Raw genomic sequence first — 20,393 nt, 5'->3', positions numbered from 1 at the left:
ACACATGAACTCGAGTGGCATCCTGTTCTTAATGGTCTGTAGTGTTTATTATGATGTTGGCCCCCACTCCGCTGCTGTTAGAGCCTCAGTTCCTCTGGGAAGGCATTCCTCAAGGTTTGGAAATGTGTTTATGGGAATTTATCCCCGAATTTCCAGAAGCATCTTTATTAAACCAGTTATGAAATGAAGTGTTAACTTGTCACAGTATTACCACTTCAGATGGTTTTAGTAGTAACACTAACAGCGGACGTGGCAGCGTGGAGGTTGAATCCGGTCCCGCGCAGCATGGCCTCAGTTGTTGTTTGGTCAGCATACTTCTGCATCTTTGCATCTTCTTCTCGTTTTATTTCCAGCTTCGTCTTTTAGACCTTTTAAGCTTATCTGCTGAATAACAGCCGAAGGTGTGAGAACGCATGGCCAAGTCTCAGTTTGGGAAGGAAAAGAAAGCAGGGTGTTCAAAGGATTTGACAAGACGTTTGTATTCAGTTGTTTTTCCTTAAATACCTCTAAATAAAATCAAGTGCAAGTAAAAATTCTGCTGTTCTGTGAAAACCTCAGTGATTTATTAGAGGTTATTAGAGGAAAACAACTACAGTAACACCAAGGAACACAGCCGAGAAGTCAAGGAGAAGTTTGGTTACAGAAAAATATTTCAGCACGTTTCGAACATCCCGCAGATCTCTGTGCAGTCCATCACTCCAATCTGCTGACGAGAAGGTTATTAGTTGTGCGCTGAACAAATCCGGCCCTGCGGAGGGAGCTCTTGTTGAACCTTAAGAACTCCTGCAGTTTCCCCAAGAGCCACGCAGGAGAAACAGTAAACATGCAGGAAAAAAGGTGCTATGGTTAGATGAGAAAGAAACATATTTGGCCTACAGGCAGATGCTTTGTGTGGAGGAAAACTGAAACTGAGCATCAGCCTGAGCGCTCCTCAACAGGAACACAGGGAAGCTGGTCAGAGCTGATGGGAAGATGGATGGAGCTGAACACAGAGCAATCATGAAAGGAAACCTGTGGAGCAGAGGCTGCTCCTCAGACAGGACAGCAACCCTAAATTACAATGGTAATGGTTAAGATAAAATAATATTCACATGTTAGAGCGGCCCAGTCAGTATCAGCTCTAAATCCATCTGTAGGAAACCCTGAACTCCTTTCCATTCATCCTGACTAGGTTTGAACTGCTTTGCGAAGAAGAATGACACAAATTTCAGGCTCTAGATGTGTGACGCAGGAAGAGACATAAGACAAGTGGCTATGGCCAAGTCTTGACTGAGAGGAACTGGTTATACGTACATGCTCTGCATTTTTAGATTTTGTGTAAAAAAAAACAAAACAACCAAAACACAACTGTGACTGGATTTTATTTTGGGGGCATCATAGTAACGGGGGCTTTTGCATACTTCTATCCGTAAAAACAGTGTAGACCGTCTATCATGATGACGCATGTAATCGTGCACCGTTTAGTGTCAGTCTATCAATTAGGCCTACCCTTGCCAACTCGTTCTCTCTTTCTTCTAAAGAAAATATGAAATAAAAAAAGCTTTATTAAACTTTCCTCTGCTGCCGCTTTCTCCCCCTGCTTCAACAAGAACAACACCAGACAGCAGGAGTGTGAAGAAGCCATCCCTTTATTTGTGTGAAGCAGATCCAACCAGCGTCAGATTTAAAACTTTGAAACGGTCAGGGGAAAACACGCTGAGCCCGTGGAGTGGGGGGGGGGGGGGGGGGGGAGCGGCTCCACAGACACAATGTACAGTATAAAAACACAGGACCGCTTGTTACCGAAACACTGCAGCAGCACCAGCACTTCCATTGTAGAGGTAGAAGGGAGCTACGGGGTGAAGGAGTGAATATCTGTGAGTGAAGAGGAGGGGGGGACGTTTGCCGGACTCCCACCGATGGGTCAAAGGTCTGCAGCGGACCTGATTGCTGACAGAACCTTATGTTTGCTCTCAGGTGAGACCCCGAGGGCCCCACCCCGTCCTCCGGTGTGGGTTTGTTTGTTGTTTCCATGGTGATCGCAGGTTCACAGGAGCGCCGGTTGCCACGTCGCTCCAGCCGCCCCGCCTCTCCTCGGCCCCCGGTCCTTACTTGGCGTTGGCAGAGCTGCTGAGCATCTTGCGCACCGCCTGGACGACGGCGTCGCGGTCGATGCCAAAGACCCGCAGCAGCTCGTGGGGTTTGCCGCTGCGGGGCACCTGGGAAACCGCCAGGCGGTGTACGGTGAAGCCGGCCTCGTTCACCACCGCCGAGCACACGGCCTCCCCGAGCCCACCTGTGGAGAGCAGAGCAGAGGTTTAAAGTGAATCGCCTGAATCGCTTCCTGTTGGATCTGATGTGGAGTGACAGGGGTGGCACCTCCCCTTCCTGTGACTTTCTCACAGTCAGCCACTTTTAAGGTTAATAAAGGCTCTGTGCTCGTAGTAAAAAAATTAATAAAACTGGTTTGGCTCCTTGCGTGTATTGTTCCTGTTCAGAGATGTTATTAATACTTGAGCAAACCCTGTGAATGACTTTAAAAAGAGGCAGAAGCTTCAGTCTGCCAGGCATCATCGTTTCCAGTAACACCCACGTAAACCAGCAAAGAGCACCTCGCATAAGTATTCACACCCCTCAAACTGCTGCTCGCTTTGTGATGACAACCCCACAAACATCAGTTTTATGTGATCGAGCAGCACAACGCGGTTTGCCTTTTAGAAATAAAAATTAGGGCTGAACAATTAATCGCATTTTCAATATAATCGTGATTTAAAAAAACGCAATTTCCAAATCGCAGAGGTCTGCAGTTATTGGCTATGTAACAATTAGGGAATTAGACACGTCCATTAGGTGTTGGTAAAATGTTTGAAGTGGGTTTGGCTCCACATGGAAGGGAAGAGGGTTGCAGCAGTGAGATAATCTAATTTTTTTACTTGTTTTAGAGTTTATATAATCATACAAAGCATTAAGTACAGGTCAATCAGTTTAATACATAGACTTGCTTGTGTTATGTTCAACAAGGATTGATGTTCAATTAAATTCAAAGCTGTTCTCTTGAGTAATATTCTGATCAATAGAAACATTAAAAGTTCATATTTAAAATAGTCCTTGTTTACAAACATCTTTATTTAGAGGCCATTTTTGTTGCTTGTGGTTAATGCGGAGAAAAGTCAAAATTACAATTTTGATTTAAATATATTGTAGGCAGAACACAATCATTTCTGCTCCGAGTTTAGATGGTTTGGGTCTTTTAGCAACTAATCTGCACATGGCGAGGAAACAAATTGATTTGTTGTTTGTATATATTTCAAAACACATGATGTATTAAACTGGAAAAAAAATCATATTAAATCACAATATTAAGAAAAAAAAATCGCAATTAGATTATTTTACAAAATCGTTCAGCCCTAATAAAAATCTGAAGAGTTGCTGTGGCAGCTCCAGAAACATCAGTCAGGCCACATCACTCTGTTTTTAAAACTCGCCTCTTTGCTTTGGCTTTTGACACCAGTTGTCCGTTTTATGTATTCTGTACAGCACACTGGTCCTTTTGGCAATATGAAGAGCTTTATATATAAATAAAGCTGGATGTAATGGAAGCGTGGAGCGCATGTGTATTCACCTCACCCTTTCCATTCTGATACCCTGAAATAAAAGCCAGTTCATTATTGATGAGTAAATAGTCCATCGTGGGTAATTTTAGCTAACTATGAGTCAGGCTCCACTTAACGGTTATGTGGTATATTGTGTTGGTCTGTCACATAAAATCCAAATGAAACACATCAACAGGAACAGCAGCTTAGTCTAAGAAGACAAAATGAGATCGAAAGCAGTTTTTAGAAGCTTGCCTCTGTCAGACCGCAGCTGTATGTAGGCCAGCGAGAGCCCAAAGGCCAGAGTTGAAACTAAGAGACTCTGACAGCCCTGTTTCTTCCCCTCATCCTGACGATCCTCAAGAATTTAGTCACGTACACCAACTATCTCCTTCCTACGCTTTGTTCTCTGCAAAAACACCAAGACTAATTAACAAATACCACAAAGATCCAAAAAAATTACTCTTTGATTTGAACTGAACATGGCGGCCATGAAAAACCACCATGAGTGAGTTTTTTTGACATAACTTAAATGTGCAATAAAACAAACAACTAAACAGTAAACCTTGCTTAATTGGGCTATTTTCAGCGCACAAATGTAAGAGATTGACCAGATATTGAACTAAATGAATCAGATTAGATCATTTGCAGCTCTAAGATGAGGGTATTTTATCTTATTATGACAGCAGTCAATCAAGGCAAGTTAAAACCTTAATATTATACAGATTTTTTTTTAAATAGAATTCCAGGTTTGGAAGTTGCAAGGCAAATTTTTATGATAATAATAATAATAATAATAATAATAATAATAATAATAATAATAATAATAATCATAATAATCATAATAATCATAATAATCATAATAATTTTGCCTATTATTTATTCAGGAAGTTGTATTTAGGCACGTGTCTCGTGTTTCACCTTCATAGTAGTGGTCTTCCACTGTGACGATGCGTCCTTTGGTGGCCCTGCCGCTGTCGATGATAGTCTTGGAGTCCAGTGGTTTGATGGTGAACGGGTCAATCACACGAATGTTGATTCTTTCTGATGAAGAGTAAAAATAAAAGATCATTCATCACACCATGTGTGTTGTATTTATTCCTCCTCCTTTGGCAGGTTTCTGCCCATGTTTATCGCCCTGTGGCTTCTTACCTTTTTTCAGCATTTCCGCTGCAGCCAGAGCCTCGTGGAGGGTCACTCCTGCTCCAACCACCGTTACATGATCATCATTGGTTTTATACACAACCTGAGTGAGAGCATATAACATAAAGATGATCCCACCAATCAAAAAGTGCTTAGGACTGATTTTATTTTCATCACGCAGTGAATAAATATGAAACAAATTGTATCAAATTGGATCAAATGTAATCCGTTCGTTTCATGCCGAGAGCCCTTAAATAACATTTTGTCGTGATTTGTTCAGCAGAAACGTGATATTTACAAACATTAAATTAGACTAAATGTTTCCTGTTTTTAGTTCAGATTACCAAGATATTTCTCTTAGCCAAATGCCAGAATATTGAGATTTATTTTTTTTAAAACCTCCTTTATTCATAATCAAGAGTTTAGATGCATTTAACCTTCCAAGCCAAGTATCTCATCTCTTCCTCGGCCGATGAGGTCAGCGCTGAATGTCAGCAGAGACGGAGGGCATGTGGTCCTGACTGGTGGAACAATGCACCAGCAGAACGTTCAGGTATTTGCAGCACTGATGGTTCATGGACCGTCTGCAGGTGGGCCAGCTCCTTCAGACATTTGGAGCGGCCTTTCTGACGGTATGACCTGGCTTAAATGTTAGTGGTCTGAGGCAGCTTTGTGGGCCATTTTTTCAGTTCTGTCCACACATTCTCTACAGGACTGAGATCAGGGCTTTCTGCGGCCGCTCCAAAGCACTTTGTTGACTTTGTTGTCCTTAGGCCACGTTGCATTAACTAATTTAGCAGTAGGATTAGCATCATAGTTCACTTGGAAAACCCATTTTTGCCCAAGCTGTAGCTTCCTGCCTGAACTCATCACTGACTTCTCATCATCTCTTCCTCCCCTCATTGACAGGACAACTTTGCAGAGATTAGTGAAAATTGGGCAGGAGAGGGTGTGTGTGTGTGTGTGTGTGTGTGTGTGTGTGTAGGGGGGGGGGGGGTCATTATATGAAGGACTTTCATTTTAGTTTCATTCAGAACAAAGACATGTCTCCAGAAATGAACGTCTTTGTCCCTGGGCACATTTGCAAACTGTAATCTGGCTTTTTAAAGTTACTTTGAAGCTGTGGATTCTTCCTCTCTGAGGGGCTTTTTGGCGGCCCTCGGTATAAATCAGTTTTCATTGTGGATGATCTCTAACCAGCTTCATCCAGCATCTTCACAAGGTCTTTAGCTTTTGTTCTGGGGTTGATGCACACAGTTCACACCAAAAAATGTGGACACAGAGCTTGTCTTCTTCCTGAATGGTATACAGGCTGGACATTCAGTGCCGTTTATCCATGGGCGTATTATTTAAAGCTTCAGACACCTGGAAAGTTTACCGAAGGTAAATCAGACCTGTGAAAGTCCACAACTCTCTTTCTGACACCTTGCTTTAAAAATACATCCTCAGGTATCTGCGTTTACCTCAAACATTGTGAATTAAGGAGCTTACTAAGGTAATACATCATCAGGTGGCTTTTCACAGATTGTAAATGTACACAAACCTCTGAAATTAAAGAAAGAGATACAAATAGTTCCTGTCTAATTATTCTGTCATTAAGCAAATACAAATAATTTTGGTATTCCTAACTGACCTAAACGAGGACACATTTAGTCACATTCAGTGCTAGATCATGTGAAACTAATGGCTGGTTCTGTGTTTTACACAGTGTGTATGTAAACCGAATGGAAAACAGGATTAGGAAGGAAGGGAGTTCTGTTACGGACCTTAGCCTGACCAACATGGAAGTCTTCATTGCAGTTGTAAATAATGTTGTTTTCTGGGCGACTTGTTCGGATGAAGCACAAACCCTGGAAAAAAAAAACAAACAGAAGTCGCCTTTACATGCAACGCTACATTTAAAAAAGATACACATTGCTACTCATTAAAAGTCAGATCTGGGTACCTTAGTGACGGCAGCAAGCTCCACAGCCTTCTCCGTGGAGACCCCGTCGCTTGGGTAGAAGATGGTCGAATTGGGAATGGCTCTAAACATGGCCAGGTCCTCCAGGCCCATCTGAGAGGGACCGTCTTCACCTAACCATACATTCAACAAGAAGTAAAAATAAATAAAAAGAGTCAGGTAAACTTTCACTGCAGCTGGAGAAGAAGAAATCATCACAGGGCGTGACTGATGGGGTGAAGAAGAAGACGGCCGGATGGAGGAAGAGGATGTTGAAAACCAGGTGTCATATTTCTTTCCACTTTATAATTAAGCAACCCAAAAAAAAGCCATTGAGGCTTGGTGGTTGTAGTGTAATGAAATGAAAAGGTTCACAGGGTGTGAATACTTTTGAAAAGCCCTGTCTGTATATCAGTCTGAACAGCTCCACCTGGTGAACAAATCTGCGAACAGGATTGTAAACCTGCCGTTATTCCCATTATATAACAGCCGGTGAGCCAGTTTTGTTAGACAAGACATAGAAGCCAGAAGAATGGTTGGAATGTTATAAAGTGCAAGAAAAGCCGACAGCAGGGGAGCGACTGACCGATGGAAACGCCACAGTGGGAGCCACAGAGGTTGATGTTGCTCTCGGAGATGGCGGCCATGCGGAGCTGGTCGTAGGCTCGGGTGAAGAATGTGGCGAAGGTGCTGGCGAACGCCACGTTGCGGTCCCGGACAGCACAGCCGACCGCCACGCTCACCTGGATGAGAGGTGGGGGGGGGGGGGGGGGGGGGGGGGGGGGAGAGACAGCAGCAGTGGGCATGAGGTGTCACGTCCAGACGGTTTTATTGGGATGTTGTGTGATCGAGCAGCACAAAGAACTGCATGAGAGCAAAGTGGAGGTGAAGTTCGTGGCGTGTAATAAACGGTTTACTGAACCATGCAAAAGTCTTAAAGCACGTCACAATTCTTTATAAATAACTTTTCTAAATTACAGGAATAGTTAGGGTTGGTCTTCTGGAAAATAATCGTCCAAATTCTAACCACATGTCACTCTTTTATTACAGTTACCTATAGTTATGACAACTATGTTTTGGACTTTTTGTCCTGACAAAAACAAATTGCTGCGTCCTTTCTCTTCATTTCTTTAAATTTTAACCGATTAAGATGCATGAGTGCATCAGCCTGAGCCCCAATGATGTACCGACCAAATTCACTGAGAACAATGGTTCACGGTGGGGATGTTTCCTAATGTACTATTGATGTAAAATTTCTACCACCACCACAATGTTTTGGCTTGGTTCTCCAAAAGTGCTCAGCATTTCTTACCATGTTCTGCTCTGCAATGTAGCACTCCACGTAGCGGTTGGGGTGCTCATTTCTGAAGAGCTCGGAGAAGGTGGAGTTCTTAGTGTCTCCATCGAGGACGACCACCCGTTCGTTGTAGCGGCCCAGTTTGGCCAGGGCCACGCCGTAAGCCTTTCTTGTCGCAATCTGGAGAAACACGCGTGGACCGGTTGGTGATGCCTCAGCCGCACGGAAAAAAGCTCAGAAACGGATCCGGTCATTGTATTCGACGAGGAAAATGTGACACGGTTATCTTCGCCGATCTCACCTTGTCTCCGGGTTTGTAGTTGGGCGCGCTGGGCATGCGGATGTTGCGGAGGCTGACGGACGATGCGTCCTCGTTGGGCGGAGCGGGGTAGAGGCGCTTGTTGCAGCTGGTGATGCGGCTCTGAAGCTCCCTGATCACGCTCTCCGACATGTCTTTGGGCAGAGGCTTTCCGTGCCAGCCCATCTTGTCCTCAGCCGCTGACAGACACAAAAACACGGTGATTTTTTTTTTCTATAAATGGACTGTCCTGGAGTGTTTAGCCTCCAGGGATCAGATGTGTACGTAGGCTGATTCTAAGGATGCCTTCATGCAGACGCTGAAACCAAAACCCCGTCTAATCTTTGGCATAAACTTATCATCTTTACATTTATCCACGGGGAGACCGGAATAAGCCTGCCCAGATGTCAGAATGATAACAAATTTCCGCTTCACAAAGCCCCAACAAGTGAGTCAAAATGTTCGGGGTTAAAATAAGGGGTCAGAAGGCTTTCGGCTTTCTTAGGCATAAACAAAGCTCCTAAAAGCTCACCACGCTGTTAAAACAAGTGTCTCTGTGCCGCTTTCGCTCTGACGACATAAGCACAATGGGCGGCTGCTGGGAGTGTATCTTCCACATTCTGAAGGATTATTGAGCTGCTGCAGCTAAAGCAGCACACGGCGGTCTGGATTAAGGCCATTTGGAGCCTCGGTCCACTGATGGCAGGTCCAACCACATTGGAGCTAGCTTGCACCTTTTTAGCCAGGTCATTTTTTGTCCCTCATCATTTCACTTATTCAGTGTTCAGATTGTAATCGTCCTCTTCACTGCTGTTTAACCTCGGCTGGTCGTTGTACCTGGGATGCCCTTGCCCTTGATGGTCTTGGCTATGATGGCGAAAGGCTGATGGCGGGGTTGACTCAGCACCTTACACAGCTCCTCCACGCTGTGACCGTCCACGATGATGGAATGCCAGCTGGACAAACGGAGAAGATAAACTTACTCATTATGTTGGGGAAAATAAGTGAACATTTTCATATATGCGTTTCTGACGGGGCTGTTGAGATGTTCCAGTTCTGGTCTGCTTCTCTTACTGGCTTCCATGTTTGCAGGCTGCTGCTCTTTTAGCCAAGATAAAATACCAAATGCTGTGTTCTATTTTGAGAACCCTGGGAACTCACTTATGATTGGCTCAGGAACCAGGAAGTAAAGACAGGCTACACTCTGAACCAAAGTAGTTCCAGATCGGTCCTCTAGGTTTGAAAGGAGAAAACGAGACTAAGACATTGTTGATGGAGAGGACTGATTGTTTATAGGGAATGTTACTTCCATCCCAGGTGAGAAATGAGAATGATTTAGGTTGATTTTACAGTAAATATCTTACTTATAGTAAATATATTACTTATACTTATATTTACTGTCAAGTCAAGACTTCATATTTATTGCTAAATGTTAAGTGATAAGTTTGTGATGGAACATTTCGTTGTATAATAAAATACTGATACTGTAACATTTCTATGTTTTAAGAGATGACAGGTTTAGGTCCAGACTGTTTTCCTGAAGCCTCTGCTATGCTTTCTACATGGGGGGTTTGTGTTGTTATCTTTTGTTGTACTATAAACTCGATAACGGTGGGAAAGGTTGTTTCTCATGGGTTATTTTTCCACACAGCAGAAAAATGTTTTGACATGTGGAAGTCAGCCCCGGTCACATTATAGTTCGGCTGTGTTTTTGACCCAGTCTTCAACAAGAACTGTCTCTAAACCTTGAAAGCCTCCTCTATCCTCTCTGATCTTTGGTCCGTTTCAGGCTGGACTGACTGGGCCATCAAACAAGACTTATTTCTCTCTCTGAAACCCCCTGAGAGTTTCCTGGGCTGTCTCCATTTATGCCAACGTTTGGGATGATGCGCCGTGCCACTAGCCTCGTGAGACCATCCTGATCTCGCGAGGTTTCAAGGTTTCACTCGCAGATCAGTCTGGCTACCCTCCGTTAAAGAAAATTTGGAGCCGTTCACGAAACGAACGTCCAATCAGCGTTGGCTTTGAGGCGCGTTGAGGTGTGACGCAACGAGAAGCACGACAGTTCAGTCTAAAGAACATGGCGGCTTCAGCCGATGAAACTAGCGTTAGCGCGGCTATCGAGCAAATTTTATCAGAATTACAGAGTATTTCTCTGCTGAGCTAACGAGCCTTTACCTGCAGCAGCAAGAGTAGCTTGGCTTGTGGTTGTGTTTTCGTCGTCGCTCGTAACAGAGCGACGACGAATCTGATTGGTTTATTTGGCCCGTCTATCACCAACATAGGCCAATCAGCTAACCAGTATTTTCGCCCCTTCCCAAAATTACTTCAACGGAAGGTTTCCAGATGGATATGCGGAGCAAATCTATCTGGCGGAGTCAGGTAAGGTTTCCAGATGGATATGCGGAGCAAATCTATCTGGCGGAGTCAGGTAACCGTGCCACTCCTCCTCCTAACATTGTGTTTGCCATGGTCTCATCTGAATGTATTCTCCCAGTTTTTCAGTGGCCAGGTCTAATCCTTATTAAGGCCTTCACCAATATTACCGCATATTTTCCTGATATTCTGCTCCTCCTGGTTGCTTTGCACTACAAATAGATGAGACTTCACCCTCTGCTCACCCAAAGGCCTCACAGCGTCGCTGATACTTCTCCACATGGTGCTGCAGCGGGGTCGGGTCGCTCTGGCCCAGCCGGTTAATGTCCAATATGGCCACCAGGTTGTCCAGCTGATAGTAGGAGGCGAAGGCCATGGCTTCCCACACCGCACCCTCTGACAGCTCTCCATCGCCCAGCAGGCAGAACACCCGATAGCTACGTACAGGGAGAGATGGTTTGTAAATAGACAGAAACATTGTCACCACTTTCGCTTCTGTAATCCTCCTCCCCCCCATCATTCCCCTCTCAGTGGCTGTTTCTGTGCCGTAATGTCTTCTGACAGATCTCCTGTCTGAACGTCGTCGTTTGAAAACTAGCTGAGACATGCAGCATAAACGCATTCCAGCAATGAGCTCCGAGAAGAATAGCATGCGGCACCGGTGGGCTGAAATATGGAGGACGAGTGAAAAGAGGGGAGAGGACTGCCAGAGAGAAACTGAAGGAAGAATGAGAGAGCTGGCAGAAAATAGAGAACGGCAGAAATCACCTCTCTAACTCAAAGCTCAGCTGCAGAAACCACTAAAATAAATACCGGTTTTGGTGCTTCAGGCTTTAAAAGCACATTTCTTTCAGTCCATTGCCTATTCAAATGCGCAGGTTCCAAACAAGCTTAATGATTTAAGGATGCACTCTGCACGCCTCCAACCTACGCCTGGGAAAGAAAACAAATTGCTCGTAGGGTCTGGGATCAGGAATAACAGAGTAAGACAAGGGGAAAACTCTTCTTGCAAAATAACCCAACCTCAGCCTGTGGGGATGTTTCCGAGTTGAGTTCCCCACATAATCGCACTCAAAACAGATAAGGCGATGAAGAATGACGCTTTTGTCCAACCCTTCAGTGAGCCAGTACCTTGCAAACATATTCATCTCTTGATCTGTTTCACCTTCAGTCATATATAAACACAAGAACACGCTCGCAATAAAATACAAACATGTATCTCTGCGTATAGCTGAAAAACAGTGTGGGGACTTTCCTGTTTGTTTTTTTTTTGTTTTTTTTTTGGAGAGGACACGCGGCACATGGGTGAGGCAGAGCGATGATGGTGGAGCTACTGTGTTTTCGCGTGAGAGCTTATTAGAGCAGAAACAATCGAGTGCACACAGAAGGCAGAGCGCGACACGAAGGGCCATCAGGCTCTGCCAGCATTCCTGTAACGCCCGCTTCATCTGCCGCTGCGTACAGGAGGCCGACCTCCTTCAGTTCTGCTCCAAGTGAAATTATTCAGCCTGTTCCTACAGCTGAGACTTCAGCATGTGTGCGTGAACGGCATGCGTTTTGTCCCTGTTGATCTCATAAAGCGATGGCTGCCTATTGTCGATGTCAAACCGGACGTTGGATAGAAATCCACGCGGTTCTTTCTAGATGGCAGCAGAACAAAGGAGAGACACGTGGGTCCACAGCAGTTACCAACCAGCTGAGTAAGTGTTTGAATAAACTGCACTGTGGGCTTGTTACACGCAATAGAGAATGATCCACATTCAAACGGTAGCAAATCCATTAAAGTAAATTAGAACTTCAGCTTTCAAGATCAACAGTTTAATGACGAGTACTACATTTTACCACTTGAACCTCTCCGGTTTAGCATCTAAAGGTGGACCAGATGAACGTTCTGCTCTGGCGGGTCTGACCCACCACACTCAGGCCTGTCAGGGCACCTTTGATGCAAATCTACCAGGTCGGAATACCCCATCTGCAGTAGGACTGGTCGACATGGACCAAAACTGAAATATTGGTATTATTAGGCTGCATGTCGACATACGATATTAATCTAGATGTGCTTTGTTTTCCATAAAGTAATTATAAAAAGGCATCTCTGAATCAAAGCGTTATCCCAAATGTCTTACAGACACATAACCCAACAATAACCCTCTGAAATACATAAATGTTTGATTATAACACAACACTCCCTTTCAAGATCTTTAGGAGCAGCCTTGAAAGCATTGAGCGACAGCAGCGCTTTTAAGTCCGAGTTTTTCTGTAACCGGTTCAGTGAAGATGGAGCCGGAAACTGAAAAGATTTCTTTCCAAGTTCAGTCTGGAGCCTCGGCACAGAAGGTAAAACTAAGCTCTCAAAGACAGTAACCTCCACTGACTTTTCCATTCATGTAGGTGAACAAATTGGAAGGGAGTCGCACAAATATGGCCTTATGAATTAAAGTATGCCAATAATGGCGTCAAGGCATGACCAAGGCTGTTCCACCAACCCGTGAGTACAACACACAGTGGTGTGTAAAACCTTTTAAACCTGTTATGAATCTTTAAGCTCCAAGATATCCAGTGAATGAAAACATTTAAGAGAACCATGCGTGTATAAGATGTCACCATAATCCAGCATAGAGATGAGAGAAGCATCAACCGGTCGCTATTTAGCCTCAGAGGGGAGTTTAAATGTTAATAATCTGAGGATGACCTTGTTCTGTGCATGTGTTTCTGTGGATGTTACCTGGCCTTGTCAAAGTATTTTCCGGTGTAGGCCATTCCACAGGCGGCTCCCAGACCCTGACCCAGAGACCCAGTGGCCACATCCACAAACTGCTGCTTCTGTTGGCGAGAGCGAAGACAAACACAACGATTATTTACACCTTGGAGGGTACCAGAGTCTGAGCTCAGTGTGACAGTCACAGGATGGACTCTTTTGTCCTTTCCAAGTGGACAAGAACATGAAACAGAGGTCCAGTCTATGCTGTGGATGGGTTTTAGTGCCGTGGTGTCTGGGCTTGATGTAAACAGCGCTGACAATGACTGCAGCGGAGCAAAAACGTTGCTTCCCACACAGAAAGAGCTTTGTTGCTGTGTTTCTGTCTGCAGCAGGTTACCAGAGGAAATACAGTACTGCGAAAAACAAGCTGGAACCAAACAAATTTCTTCTGTTTTTCTCTTTTCTTGTCACAACTAAATATTTCAGATCATCAAACAAATATTAACACCAGACAAATATGATTGGAGTAAATGTTAAAAAGCAGTTTTCAAATAATGATTAGAAGCTATTCAAACCATTTCTGAAAAACAGCTTAATGGGTCCCAAGAGTTCATGGAAAATATTCAGGGAACTGACGAAATACAACTTCTGCTGAGCTTTTTCCTTCCTGATAAAGGGGAGTTTTCTTTCCACTGTTGCTTCATGCATGCTCAGTATGAGGGATTGCTGCAAAGCCATGGACAATGCAGACGACTCTCCCTGTGGCTCTACGCACTTTAAAGACATGATGCAATCTGCTGGGTTTCCTTAGAGAGGAAATTTTTTGACTAATCTGTATAATCTGATTGAATTTGACTTTAGAAAGTGCCTTGAGAGGACATGCATCATGAATTGGCGCCATATAAATTGAATTGAACTGGAAGGTGTAGCACCCGTTACATCTGGGGTAAAAACAACAGCATTTCAGAAAAAAAAGAACCAGAGTCCAACATGATACAGGTAAGGATCTGCGGCTGCTTTGCTGCTTCAAGACCTGGGCGGCTCGCCACAATTGATGGAATCATAAGTTTTGCTCTCTATCAGTAAATCCAGACTCTCACGTCATGATCTTGAGCTCGAGCTTACTCAGGTTATTCAACAAGAAAAGCCTTGGAGTGAACAAATCAATGTCTGCATTTAGATCTTATCGTGATGCTGTGGTGTGAAATTCAACATATAGTCCTTTGTTTAAAAAAGTTCTCCACGGTGAATAAAATAAATAAATAAAAAGGCTCATTGCCTGACATAAAAAATGCTTGTTTTCCATCATTGGCAGCAAGGATTTAACACAACTACTCATTATGTTTAAGCGCCAAATACTATTCACCCAGAGCCAAGCTGGTGTGGATATTTGTTCCCCTTCATAAATTAAATTACCATTTGAAAACTGCATTTTGTATTCCAAAACTTTTTTTTCATATAATTTAAAAACATTTAGGTCTGTAAAACAAATAAAAACTAATGAAACAAAACTGCAGGAGGGCGCTGTATGTTCATTTCTATGCAAGAATTTTTAAACAACATACAACAACATACAAAAATCACAGTTAATTGCTGCAATTAACTGTGATTTTTTTTCAAGCTGTATGCCAACGAAATTTTGTTCTGTACGCACTTTGTGCATGCAAAATGACAATAAAGTTATCTAAGTCCCTAAGTCTAAGTCTAAGTCTAACAGATGATTGCAAGGAGATGTCAAACTTATCAGCATCTTGACGGAAAAAAAATCAAGAGGAGAATGGATTTTATTTTTTTACTTTCTTTAACCTTTGTTGGGATTGCTTTGTGCCAAAGAACATTCACTTTTTTGAAAGGATTTCTCCCAAAAGGCTGTCACAAGCATTGCTGCTAGTTGAATGAGAAAAACCGAGCTGCACAGCTTCACAGAGGCAAAAAAAAAAACATGTTGTGTTTTTGGTTTTTTTTACTAAATGAGGTAGCAAAACTAAAACCTGTTTTGCTTTTATAGGTGATTAGTAGAACAGTTTGATTTCCTGCATCAGAGTTAACTAAATATGTTGGTTTATTTGGATGGGTTCTTCCTTCCTGCAGGACTCTGTGTCACCTCACCGGCACGGGGTGTCCTTCCAGGATGGAGTCGACTTTACGGAGATTAAGAAGCTCATTCTCCTTCAGGTAGCCGACCTCTGCCCAGACGGCATACAGCACAGGAGCTGCATGGCCCTGGTGGAGAGACAAAGGTCAGATGTCGAAATACTCTGGCCAAACTAGATATAAAACAAAGCAATATATAGATATAAAACAAAGCAATATATATATATATATATATATATATATATATATATATATATATATATATATATATATATATATATATATATATATGATAAGCCAGCACCCAGATGGGTGTGCTGGTTTCACCTTGGAGAGGATGAACCGATCATTGTTGGGGTTACGGGGGTCTTCGGGTCGATATTTCATGGAGTGAAAGAAGAGCACGGACATGATCTCTGCCACGCTGCAGCATGACGTGGGATGGCTGCAAAGACAGTTAGAGAAATCAGACATTTGGCTCTACCAGGGAGATAACTGTATTTCAATTTAAACTTGCAAACATGTTCCGTAGAGATGCAGACATGGAGATTAAAATGATTTGCAATGAAGCAAGAAGAAGCTTTAGTCAAGATTGTTTCTTTCTAGAGAACCTGTTGTCAGAACGTGCAGCAACAACACACGACTGACATTTTTGGACAAATACGGCAGCCGAGTCCAAAAGTCACACCCGCAAATGAAAATGCACGGAGAGACGTCAGTTTCTTTTAGTTACTCGTGCGTGCACACATGGCAGGACATGTTAAAACTATGATAATTCAGCAAAAAGTGTAGGGTACTTTTTATTTGTTTGCAAAACATCCCAGTAACCTTACTTAGAACTCAGAGCAGGCATTTTCCACCTTACTGTCCTGAAACAAAAATTATCTTTAAAAAGTAAAAATTAAAACAAGAAAAACAAAAAACAAACAGATGATGAAACATCAGGTGCAATACTGGCTTTAATTCTGCAAGCTGAAATTGGAATTGAAATTTTGTGCTATCAACCTTAAAGCAGCTACTTGAAAGGACCAAGTTATTTATTTTTCTTCCGTGTAGCATCCCGACCCCTATACCTCCCGCCAATACTCCTCCAGTAAAGCACTTAAAGGACATTTTAAAAATACCATGTTATCAGAAATTCGAGGAAGGAAAGAAGCAGTCAGTTCGGGTTTTAGTTTGAAATCTCAAACCGGACGTGCTCTTGGTGTTCATTTCCAGACTCCAGTCCGCATCTTGCCCCGGGACGCGCAGGCGCGGCTGCAGAGCGCGTTCACCACAGGCCTTTGGCTGCAGCTTCAGCGCAGCAGATAAATATGTGCATACATGCTCTGTTCTGCACGACCTCTTCCACTGATCAATCAAGTATGTGCGGATGTTAAGAGACACACACACGGATGTTGCACCTGCAGCGGGTGGCCAATCCTCCAAGTCCATCCCGTATGGTAAATCACCTGGAGCTTGCTCGAAGAGCTCTTCAAATACGACGAGGAACTTAGTTGAATAAATAATTTATCTCACTAAAGAAGCATTTTCTGATATCATCCAAAACCCAAAGGAAATCATTTCTGTTTCATTGCATCTTCTGTTTTTGTTTGCCAAATTGCGCACAACTGCTGACAGCCACTTTTACGCAAGGATGAAAGAGACTCGCACTAAGTTTTTATGCACAAAATACCCTTACAACATTTAAAAACCAACACCAGCTGCATGAATTTTGAACATGAAACTGCATGAAACCACTAGATGTACGCTACAGTGCGATTTCTTTACGCCCTTCACCTCATTTCGTTTGGAAATAACATTTCCGACATTAAACGCGATGCCTTTGGCAGCAAGTCCCCCCATAAAGTGATATCAATTCAATGCACAGCTCGTATCAGCGGTCTCCGTGTAACCTCCCCGCCTTCTTATCTCACCCGCTGCCTGCTGCGGTCGTCGCCTTGATGGAGTTGATCCGGAGCCGGGCGGCGATGTTCCGGAGCGCCTGCAGCGTCTGCTGGTCCGGTTTGTGGTAGTCCTCCATCTGTCCGACGCGGTAAAGAAGAAAACCAACACAAAAAAAGCAGAGGAAGAGCTGCAACACACAAGCGGGGATGAAAGTCTGGAAAGAGTTAAAAGCTGCCGGTCCGATGTTCAGGAGAATAAAAAATAGAAGATGTGTGCGCAGAGGACGATGGCAGGGGTTAAAGGGAGGCAGCGCTGTGCAGCGTGAGGGAGTCAGGGAGAAGGTGTGAGGGAGGGAGGGAGTGAGGGAGGGGTGTGTTTGTGAGCAAAGCCAATGAATATGGCTCATCTGGGTCTGTAGCTTGTCCAAACTCTGAAAATGGGTGCTGGCTGAAATCGCACCCAGACAGTCAAGCTCTTGTCAGAAGGTAAAGAAGTAAACTTCTAGATCAGGGGTCACCAACATGGGGCCCGCGGGCACCAGGTAGCCCCCAAGGACCATATGTGGTGCCCTAAAACCTGCTCTAAAACTAGCACAACCCTCAAGTGAGCTGCATTTAAAATGTCTTTATATTTTGATGAAAAAAAAATACAAAAACAAAACAAAAGCAGCATTGCAAATTGGTTTATTGGTGAGTCCTGCCTCTTCTAGTGCAACGGTCAGTGTCGGTAGCCCTTCGTGTGACCCAAGGGCTCTCAGTTTGAAAAAGGTGGGTGACCCCTGCTCTAGATTAAGGTTTCACGCAGAATAAACAAATGTAAACATATGGTTGTCTATTCATAAATTGATTCAAAAATAAAATATATATAAGAAAGAGAATAGATGGTCAAACTTGATGTGGACTGAAAAGGAGACGTATCAGTTTTAAGTTGTATTTCCTTCCATCTTAATCTTTGAACACCCTATCGATGGGATATTACAGGTGTAGAAGCGTGGATATATCCTCTCATTTAACCAATATTTGCAGGGAAGCTGGTCCTTATCTCCAGTGATCAATGGCCAAAAGACAGGATACACCGTGGACAGGTCACCAGTCCATCACGGAGTCACACAACAATGCATGCTCCCCACCCAATGAACACCGAAACACATTAGGGCAATAACCTAAATTTGAGTTATTTGGCATACTAGAAAACTCTTACATGATGTTTAACCATATTTATAAACCATGTAAGGTTCTTCCAAAGAGGGTAAATCTTACAGCTTTCTATTATCCACATGTTGAGAAGGTCATTTAGACACATGTTTAGAATAAAAAATATTCTCTGTTGTCCTTCAGTGGGGAAATTCAGGCATACCAGCAGCGAAGTGAAAGGCAAATGGAGGCATGCAGATTCTTAGAGGTAAAAAGAAAAAAAAAAATCAAAACAGAAAGTGAGATAAAGAAACTATAAACAAAGAGCAAATTTATACCATACTGGTATACTGTAGTTATTAAAAATAGCGTACTCAGATTAAAACAAATGTTTAACTGTGTAGGGTGAGTAAAAAAAAAAAAAAAAGAGTCTAAAACACATGCATGTATATTTGTGCATAAAAACAAGAATATTTACAACAAATGAAAAAGAAAAAAACAGAAGGGATGTAAACACAAGTTTGTTGAGAGCAGAGATGTTTATAAAGTCTTGGAGGAAGGATCTGCGATGATGCTCACTTGTGCACCAAGGATGCAGCTGTTTGTCAACGAAGGACACACTAATCTTTCTTATAGCTTATTCTGTGAAGGCGTTTAGCAGACACCTTTAACACCCATTTTGCAAAATTCTGCATTTTGAGGCAAAGACATCTTCTGCAGCAATCGTCTTAAACATAAGCTTCAACTATAAAGTGCACTTAAATGGTCTTCATTTGACAGCTGAAAAAGGCAAACGTAAATAAAAGGGCATTTTAGTTATAAGATTGTCATAGTTAAAGGATCTACCGCTGTGCAAAAGTAATTTTCCCTCCCAGCTGTCACGGTTTAGCCTTTAACTAATTAGAGACTTTCATCCATTTTGCCAGTTAAAAAAAATAAATAAAAAAAATAAATGACCTCCATAATCTGTGTAATGAGCATCTAGTCAATCGTGACTAGGTTGGCTCCTCTTTACAGTTTCATGGCAGGTATATTGGCAGCAGCCCCCCCCATGTGCTCCATGGCTGATTGCTGGTGTCCTTTTACATTTCAACATGCATGCATGATACGATACACAGCGACTGTAATTACTACTGTGCAACTAATCAGTTTTAGCACAGACCGGTAACACAGCTGGCCTCCAAATATCCACATTAGGTGAAGAAAGACATCCAACCAAGTGATCTTACAAGCATCCCAGCAAAGCGTGAACTTTACAAATAAATTATATCCTGAACAGGCTGTTAAACCTGCATGTTTTTAAAGATGTAAAATCATCTCCTGCTATGACTGACATCTACTCAAACCCAACAATGAAGAGCAAGGGGACAAGTCAATTGGCAACTTACTGAACCATGACAGCAATCAATACCCAGCGGTTAATCATTTGGCTGCAATGAAATTTATTAGCTTCCAAATACAAGGTGTTTAACCTTCATCCTCATTAGGTCTCGGCCTAGAGAGGGTGCTGCTTCTGCTTTACCTTTAGGAAGATCTTGAAGTATTATTCCTAATAAATCATTTTTCCAACATTTCTAACTCATCAAGCCCCCCATTTTCATTCTTCACCTTTCTCTGCTGTTTATGTATAGATTTGGTGTTTAATACTTATACTAGAGGTTCAAACTACACTAGTCTATTTAGTCAGTGTTTTAACTAAAAATGACAAAAGGTAGAAACTAAGGAATCCCAATCAGACATCCAGTTTTCTGAAAGTTAGATGGGGACCTCTAGTGGCCAATACTGAGAATTGCGCCTTTTTAAGTAAAAAACAAAAAACTAAAAAAGTGAAGTCTGCATCATGTTTCAATAGAAACAGATAAAATCATGTCAAACCACAAGGATACTCACAATATGGTTTTAGATTTGTAATTCTTAAAAGCTGACAAAATAAAACAGCATATAGACATC

At 42.8% G+C, this 20,393-nt stretch overlaps 1 protein-coding gene across 1 annotated transcript; it reads right to left on the bottom strand.

Moving 5' to 3' along the window:
• Positions 1-1,716: 1,716 nt before the first annotated feature.
• LOC105936432 (transketolase) lies at positions 1,717-17,643 on the bottom strand. The gene is made up of 14 exons (XM_012877294.3): positions 17,340-17,643; positions 15,751-15,868; positions 15,439-15,552; positions 13,354-13,451; positions 10,874-11,065; positions 9,090-9,208; positions 8,256-8,452; positions 7,970-8,134; positions 7,244-7,400; positions 6,661-6,791; positions 6,482-6,565; positions 4,725-4,818; positions 4,494-4,616; positions 1,717-2,275 (listed from the first exon to the last, which is right to left on the bottom strand). Exons 1-14 carry the CDS (start codon positions 17,444-17,446, stop codon positions 2,088-2,090), a joined length of 1,887 nt encoding a protein of 628 aa, XP_012732748.2. The 5' UTR covers positions 17,447-17,643; the 3' UTR covers positions 1,717-2,087.
• Between the last annotated feature and the right edge of the window lie 2,750 nt (positions 17,644-20,393).

This window comes from Fundulus heteroclitus, chromosome 1, assembly GCF_011125445.2.
Source record: "Fundulus heteroclitus isolate FHET01 chromosome 1, MU-UCD_Fhet_4.1, whole genome shotgun sequence".
Lineage (NCBI taxonomy): Eukaryota > Metazoa > Chordata > Actinopteri > Cyprinodontiformes > Fundulidae > Fundulus > Fundulus heteroclitus.
Note: the sequence above shows the minus strand (reverse complement) of the source record. Positions and strands in the feature narration are given on the sequence as shown.